Here is an 8,740-nt window from a genome sequence, read left to right on the forward strand (position 1 = left end):
AATTAAATAATGATCGTTGAACGACAGGGGGCGCCCTACGACCTTCATTTCAACTCCTCCTAAGGATTTAAGTCCCAGTTGTGCCCAGGTTGAGAATTTCCCTTTTAGGGAAATTCTCAAACTTTCTGAGAGCCTGTATGTACATACGAGGACATTACATTTTGGCTTTCCTAGATAAATTGTAATAAAATATAATGATTATAAAGTCTGCTATTAGAATTTAGGAGATAATTTCAGGAGTTGCCGTAGAATCTGAGGTATTTTGTTGAAATGTTTGGGGAATTTGCTTTGAAGTTTTCATGAATCTACATTAAATTTTCTGGGCATATTTTTGTATATTTTTGAAGTGCTTGATTTGAAGTATGGGGGTGCTTGGAATTGTTTGGCTAAGGGGAATTTTTTTTTTCTTTTTTTTCTTTTTTTTTTTTTGAAAAATTAAAGGGGGAATTTGTCTGAAAATGTCCTGAATTTTCATGGAGATGTTAGGGAAAATGGCTGTTTTGGGAAATACTTTCCTTGGATTTTGGGGTGAATTTGGTGAAAACTATTTCCTGTTCAAAGATAATGCTTAGGTTTTATACTTACCAGGCCCTACTTAAACCAAATAAGTGGGGGAGAACTAAAAATGCATTCTAAACAAAAGCATGGGTCTCAAGAGGGTTAAACATCTTCATCAAAAAATAACAATTAAATGCAAATATTGCATTTATCTCTCCATTTCTTAAATTATATTGTTATTCTATAAATCCATTTACAAATAATTGAATACAGTGGAAATCTGATCAAGCCCTTTTTATGACTGCTCCATTATGATAGAAATCATAATCACAATTCTTTCGACTGATGTTCAGATCACTGTTAAACATGGCTATTTGCTGAATTTCTTCAAACATCTGCATCTGTGTGTTAATTTTAAATGATTCTATAAATGTGTCATGTAGTCTTAGGGAGCAGCCATAACTGTTTAACAAATTCTGCAAGTTATTTTGTGTTATTCAAGCTCTGATTCCTTAAAACCAAAGAGCAACCATATTACTAAGGCCGTTTGACCCCTTTTCAAATCTAAAGCTGCCCTTCTGTCATCTTCTTTAGCGCTCTCCTTTTTAAAACAACCAGGGAGCCTGCTATGGCTCCCTCTGCTCCCCACTTAAATTAAAATGTGACCTGTTTTGGTGGGAGAGGCAGAGCCCACTCTGTTCTGTGTAACCTCAAATAACAAAACCTATAAACAAAATGAGGTAGAGGTGCCTATAAATACTTCAGCTGCACATTTCAGGCTCCTCTCATCTCCTGTGGATTGTGGGATAAAGGACACACAAAATGGGGCGTGAATATGATGCTGAGAGTGACATGGAGATGTTGACCCTTGGATTTTGCTGCCCCTTTGGTACAGGAGGTTCTTTTTTCATGATTGTAGGAAGTCAAAATTGCAACTGAAATTTAAGCTTGATTGATTTTCAAGCAGTAGCCCTTAGTATTGTGGACAAAGTCAGAATTTTTAAAATGAGCTTTGTTGAAACAGTTGGCCCATTACAGTAATGTTTGACCGTTTGAAAATATTGGTTAATAGACTGAAACATTTTGGTGGATAAAATGATAAACATTAGAAAAAAAATACAGTATGAACAAATAATCAATTAATTAAACAACAGATAGAGGCATTTATTAAATCTTGTCTTAAAATCAAATCTTTAATCAGTTTCAAAGTGTGTATAGATTTCTTAATACTGATTGTCTTTGTGGCCTCAATACATTTTTAATTCATTGGAGACAACTGTAAAGTGTGGGTGAGATTTATAACAGTTTAACCTTATGATTATAAAATTGAACAATCAGTATCAGAAGGTTAATTATTTGATATATTTTTGTATTATTTTCATAGGATGATGCATAAGAAATAAAATGATACATTGAATTAAATTTTTCCTCTTGTATTTTAATACAACCAAGTACATTGATTCACAGTTTTGAAGACAGGAAGCCATAGCTGCATTCGAGGAATAACGTCACGAATAACGGGATCTTTAAGCCAATCACATTCCCAGGCTGTAGCTGTCTCGACCAATCATAGCACCGCTTTCTTAAACGTTGTGTCTCACCAGCAAACACTATACAGCTAAGTGTTTAGCATCAGGGTGGCTAAGAGGCTAGCATACGGATACTAAAAGTACTTCTTTTCTGCTTTTATTTATGTATTTTCTATGATTTAGTGAAGTTACCAGCCGCTTTAGGAACTAAACCCACGGCACAGTCGATGGTAATGAGTCGTGTTTACTTCTCGTGTCTGTTGTAGCTAGCTAAGCGTCGCAGGAGGGGGCGCAAATGACACTTAACGTGTTGTTTATGTTAATATGTGACAATTCAGCAAGTTTAGCCGACGTATGGGGATGTAGCTTAGATCGTGCTCTAAAAAGTCACGTAATAACTTGTATGAAAATACATTGATTGGCTGGTTTTGCCGTTTTGTCTTCGAAAACATACATGTGGTCCCGTTAGGGCGTTTATCACTTACTCTTTCAGATGTAGATTCGGCATTAATTTTGTTATCACGGAAATATTATATTTAACATAACATTCACACGATTGGCGGCGACAACAACGTACAATCAGCTCCATTGCGTGTTTTGTGCATTGCCGTTTCCTAATGCTCATATTTCTTAAAATGTTTTGAGTTAATGTTCATTTCATTTCATCCAGCGATAACTTCAAACCAAACTTCCTCCTTCAGATGCAGTTCATGCTGCTGTTCAGCCGGCAGGGAAAGCTGCGGTTACAGAAATGGTACGTGCCTTTGTCTGACAAGGAGAGGAAGAAGATCTCCAGAGACCTAGTCCAGACAATACTGGCCAGGAAGCCCAAGATGTGCAGCTTCTTGGAGTGGAGAGACCTCAAGATTGTGTACAAAAGGTTAGTGAATAACAGACCTTTCAATAGGATGTGATGTCCTTACAATATCTCACTTATTTCTCTTTATTTATTTATTTAATTCAAATGTATTTAACGAAGAAAAAACTGATAAAGGTAAAGAATCTCATTATCAAGAGTGTCCTGGCAGTGACAAGCAGCAGAGCAGGGGATCACCAAAACATTTTCAACCTGATGTCTCTTTTCCAACACCTTTTATCTGCTGTTAAAAAGATTAAAAGACACCAGCTCCACAATGCACAAACAGTCCTGCTAAAGATTCCAGCCTGCAGGAGCAGCATACCTAAACTCCTTTTCCCCATTGGAAACAGATAGTAACAGAATCACAGAGTGAAGATTGTAGCTTCCAGTACTTTCCACTTAATACAATCTCACAAGTGTAATGGAAGCAGATTTAGTATAGCTTTTCAGATGTTTCTTAGGTCTTTTATTTGTGCAAACAAATGAAGATTAAAATAAGGCATAGGTATGCATGCACAGATGGCACAAAAGAAACCCATAAGGGTTTATAAGAGGGTCCCACCTAACACATTAATACACTGGAGGGGTTCTGCCTCAAAATACATGTATTCATATAAAATCTAAAAGCTGATATTATAGTTGAGAGGCAGACAGTTCCTTTAAGTGCTGTAACATAATGTATTTAAAGATTGCTGTATGTAGTTAAGAGCACTACTTTAAGATCTTTTTTAAAACCATTAATACAAGTGTGACCAAGGAGAGAGGCAGAAAATCAGTTCCAGATGACTAGGCCTCTGATGGTGATTGAGAACTGCCTGAGGCTGGTTCTGTAGAATACACTATGAAGAAGATCAACAGATCTGGTATGATAACAGTGGATCTTTGACCTGGTAACACAAAAGCAATTGAAAGATTTAGAAAGCGAGTTGTAAAGGAACTTTAAAAACAAAGGCGTCTATTCATAGTTTATTTGGTCAAATATATTTAATAATCGTATGCTCTGAAATAACTGAGAAGTATGAGCATTCCGGTTTGAGTAGGTGATGATTCTAACAATTTTTTGTAATGAAAAAATGGAACAGAGTTTAGATTTCTATGTGGAAGCCCATACTATATTACCGTAAGAAATGAAAAGATACATGGCAAGAGATGTCTTACACATTTTGAAATACCGATACTTTTGCTAATTTATTAGACACTTTTACAGCTGATCTTGTAATCGATAATAAAACTTTAGAATTTAACATAAAAGGCATGTTCATGCACATTATTATCTATGGCAGTGGGCTGGATATTATGTGAGAGAGATTGTTGTATTTTTTGTTTATACGATGCTTATTGTGACTTATTAAAGTAACTTCCTATGACCATGATTTTTTTGAATGTAGGTCTTTTAAAAGCTGATGGTGAGTTCCTATATTACAATAAGTGAAAAAAGTTTGTTTCTGGGAATGGAATTAGTGGTTTAAAATAATAATCCAATTAACAGATTTACTTTAGAGCATTTTTCTTGTTGTATCTGATTAAGTTGTTATTTCTCTGTGTTGTGTGAAGAGGCTTTAATGGTGGACTTTGTTTGATGGAGACTAGCATGTTGTTGTAATCTTAAGGAACGGTGCATGTGGTCCTTGTGTTTTTTACCTTTATGTTGCAAGCCTTAATATTTCAAAATAATATTAAAATTCTGCATTTAAGATTGTCATTGTTGAATCTGCCAAGCATTTCATGTGATGACTTATTGTTTGGATGTTTTATTGTTTGTTTGGTTTTGCACATTGTTGAGGTTTTTAACACCAGTGATTCAGTGATGAGTTTGTCATTGACAGAGATTTCTGACAGTAAAATGTCGCCTTCTGTTGTGTTATGAAAGTCAGATACAAAAAAAACCTTCTCTGACAATAGCTCCCAAACAATGAAAGACAGTAATATAATGTATAAAGACTGTCTGGTTTTCTCTTGAACATTAGCCTGTTGAGTCATACTATTAAAAAAGAAAAAAAACAATAAAGACTGTCAAAAATGTTCATCATATAAGGAAGCACTAGGATGCACTTCCCACGTTCATAATATAATTTTCCTTTGACAATGAATGCCCAAATACTTGTAGCTATCATAACCTTGTTAATAAATGTGCGCCCCTCTTTTTCTCCTGCTTTGTTGCAGATATGCGAGTCTGTATTTCTGCTGTGCAGTCGAGGACCAGGATAATGAGCTGATCACCCTGGAGATCATCCACAGATATGTGGAGCTGCTGGATAAATATTTTGGCAGTGTGAGTTTTGCAAAGGTCATCATACTGACTGATAATGTGTGTGGTGAACCATTAAATGTTTATTAGAGAAGCCATTGTTGGACAGTGTCAGGAGGACCTGCTCTGATCTGCTGCTGTTTGTGATGTTGTCATCTCACAGGTTTGTGAGCTGGATATCATTTTCAACTTTGAGAAGGCATACTTTATCCTGGACGAGTTCCTCCTGGGCGGAGAGGCCCAGGAGACATCCAAGAAGAACGTGCTGAAAGCTATCGAGCAAGCTGACTTGCTGCAGGAGGTATGCATCATTCTTTATCAATGGATATCAGAAGCAGTTAGATTTGTGAAGAATAATGTGAGATGAACAGGTATCGAGGTGTGATTCAATGCAAGCAATCTGGCAGTATGAAACTGAGTGAGTATGATAGGCAGACAGTGTTTCCCTGGAGTTTTAAAACCTGAAAGAGTTTCTTGAAAAAGAAAAACTTGTTTTAGTCAGACCAAAAGTCACACTCCAAAAGAACTTGAATTTCACAAGCAAGAACCAAACCATGAGATTAAACTGTTTTTCACTGATTATTTTTTAAATGCATTTTCTTTGAATTTTGTGTTCGATGTGATCATTTTGCAGAAGCTCCTTCAGGATCTGCCTTTGCACTAAGGCAAATTGAATTTACATTTAATTGCAATATGCCCTGCTGCAATTTTCAAATTGCAGAAGTTTTAATATTTCTTTGAACTAAAATGTATGTCAACAAAACTAGTTTCATACATTTTCTTTTTGCAGCAGAGATGCTATGCTATACACATCAGGGAAACAATTAAGCATCATTTTATTTTCCCAGAATACTTTATATGTTTTTGCCTTTTTTGTTTGCAAGAATTACATTGAAATGCTCATTCCTTTCAACACAACAATTGGCATTGCATCTGCAATATGAGTCAAATAATTGCAGTCAGATATTGAAAAAAAAAATGTTCAGCCCTAGTTTTCACGATGGTTGCTACAATGCTAAGTTAAACATATCAATAAATTTAATCTTGTGATTGAAGTAGGAAAATAAAGATATATAATTCATACTTTAAAAAAGAAAAAAAAAGAATTACATTATTTTGCAAATTAATTAAAAACAAAAACTGAAATATCACACTGAACTAAGTATTCAGACCCTTTGCAAAAACACTTGAAATTTAGCTCAGGTTCCTCCCATTTCTCTGGATCTTTGCTGAGAGGTTTACACCTTAGTTAGTGTAGAATCAATGAATTGATTGGACATGATTTCATGACTTCACTGTAGAATTTTTTTTCTTGGAGTATGCAAAAAAACTCCCCACGAAAGCCAAGTGGGCTTTTATTACCTCCGCCAAGGAGGTTATGTGCGGGTTCGCTTGTTCGTTTGTTTGTTAGCAACGTAACTCAAAAAGTTGTGGACGGATTTTGAGGAAATATCAGAAATGGCATAAGGAAGAACTGATTAGATTTTGGGAGTGATCCAGACCACTGTCTGGATTCAGGATTTTTTTTAAGGATTCTATACTATTGGGAGATAGGGCTAATTGTGGAGGTCTGCGCTGTTACCACTTTACACCAGGAGATGGCGGACATGAGTAACTTCAATCCCAGTAGCATTCTGGGTGTGTTTCTATTCAAAGTTTTGGAGTTTGTAGAGTTTGAAAGATGCACATCCAGTTGGAGAAAAGTCGGAGCGTAACAGAGAGAAAGACAGCGAATCGTAGCAAGAATACTCACAATACTGGGAGGAATAGAGGAATATTCACCCTCTGCCATGACTTCCAGTCATCCAGTGAGACCATGAGTGAGACTGTCAGTGCATCTGTTTGCATCCGCAGGCAACGCTTCCACCATGATAGTCCACCCATAGCAAAGCCAATGCTTTGCCTCACCGTGTTTCCACCCCATTGGGGAGGGAGTAATTGGCGAATGCCGTGGTGGGGGGCACATGGGGACAGATCCAGGAATTTTTATAAAGGATTCTTCACTATTGGGAGATAGGGCTGATGGCGGAGGTCTGCGCTCTCCGAGTGCTTTTATAGTTTATTTAGCACTGGCATCTTGCCACTCTGCCATAAGCTCAGATCAGTGGAGGGCTACTTCTAGAACTTTGTCCCATCTCCACGAAGCATGTCTGGAGTGCAGTCAGAGGGACCATTGGGTTCTTGGTCTCCTCTCTTACTAAGGCCATTCTCCGCTAATTGCTCAGTTTGGCCAGGCAACCAGTTCTTGGAAGAGTCCTGGTTGTGCCAAACTTCTTCATTTTGAGAATTATGAGGCCACTGAGCTCTTGGGAACATTCAGTGCAGCAGAACTTTTTTGTAGCCTTCCCCAGATCTGTTTCTGTAAACAATCCAGTCTCAGAGCTGTGCAGGCAGTAACTTTGACTTCATGGCTTGGTTTTTGCTCTGGTAGCTTTGTCAGCTGTGAGGCCTCCTACAGATACTTTCCGACTGAGTTGTTGCTTTCAAAGACAGCAGTGTAAAACAATGAATTGTGTGAATTTTGTATCCTTGGAATATGTTGATTTTAGAATAACATTTTTATTCAATATGCTGACATTGAACCAGACAGAAGGAAATATCTAAGACATTTTTGTGTTTTCTCACATCGCTGCTCTCAACAGCTGGTCCTTTTATGCTTGCAGTGTTTACATACTACCTTTTCTCCTCCTGGACAGTGAGCTAAAGCGAGTGCCACATATTTTCTCTGATGTCTAGTTGTTTTCATTTGCAGTCAACAGAAGCAGGACTGTGATGTATTTTTAGCATGGCATGCAGAAGCATTGTTATAACAGCCTGGCTGACTGTGCAGTCCTGTTGAAAGTTAAAGTCCCTGGAAAAGCCTTTGTAGCTTACAGTCCTGAATCATGTACTTAAATTATAATATAGGAGGTTCTTTTTGCTGCAAACTGTGACACATTAAAAACAATAACAGAACGTTTTTGTTTCTCTTCTTCTGCAGGAGGCTGAGGCACCACGAAGCGTTTTAGAAGAAATTGGCCTTACATAAATGATCTTACTGCTGCTCTCCTGCAGTTCTTTCTCCCAGATTTAAATCTGGAAGCGTCTGTGTCTTTCTCCCGTCTTCTCCTGATTGTGTCAGTGTTATATGTATAAAATCACCGCCTGTGTGCTGTACTTCTCTGTACTGTACTATCCCGTCATGTGCTTTGAATGTGGTGCCAACTGTGGTTTTGATGTGTCCCCCATGTACAAGCTCCCTCACTGTAGTATCCAGTGCTATTAGCGTACCCGTACTTTCTTAAGACTCCACAAAGAACAATGTAGCAAACACATGAAAACTCTAGCATCGTATTAAGATCATGCATTGTCACTTATTGCAGAGTCCTGTGTTGTGTTTGGTTTAAATGACTTTCTGAGGTGCTGCTTCAGCTGTTTGTACCTTTGGTAGATTTCTATCACATTTGAATCACAGTAGTGCATTTGATTTAATGATAACAAAATAGTCACCCATCTTTGAGTAACCAAAACAAGGCATAATTTACAAACTTTGAAGGTTTTATGATAGTATTTACAGACTCTTAAAATCTAAAGTCTGAAAGTTTAAATATAAAATCTGCTTGATTT

General features: G+C 37.1%; 1 protein-coding gene across 2 annotated transcripts; it reads left to right on the top strand.

Annotated features, from left to right (window-relative positions):
• Positions 1 to 2,083: 2,083 nt before the first annotated feature.
• On the top strand, positions 2,084 to 8,655 carry LOC121507575 (AP-1 complex subunit sigma-2-like). Of its 2 annotated transcripts, none has more exons than XM_041784010.1 (5): positions 2,084 to 2,257; positions 2,729 to 2,907; positions 5,050 to 5,158; positions 5,298 to 5,435; positions 8,115 to 8,655. In XM_041784010.1, exons 1-5 carry the CDS (start codon positions 2,255 to 2,257, stop codon positions 8,160 to 8,162), a joined length of 477 nt encoding a protein of 158 aa, XP_041639944.1. In that variant the 5' UTR covers positions 2,084 to 2,254; the 3' UTR covers positions 8,163 to 8,655. The 2 variants fall into 2 exon arrangements, with proteins under 2 accessions (XP_041639944.1, XP_041639952.1); XM_041784018.1 differs by having other exon boundaries at positions 2,095 to 2,167.
• Positions 8,656 to 8,740: the final 85 nt, after the last annotated feature.

Source organism: Cheilinus undulatus, linkage group 1 (genome assembly GCF_018320785.1).
Source record: "Cheilinus undulatus linkage group 1, ASM1832078v1, whole genome shotgun sequence".
NCBI lineage: Eukaryota > Metazoa > Chordata > Actinopteri > Labriformes > Labridae > Cheilinus > Cheilinus undulatus.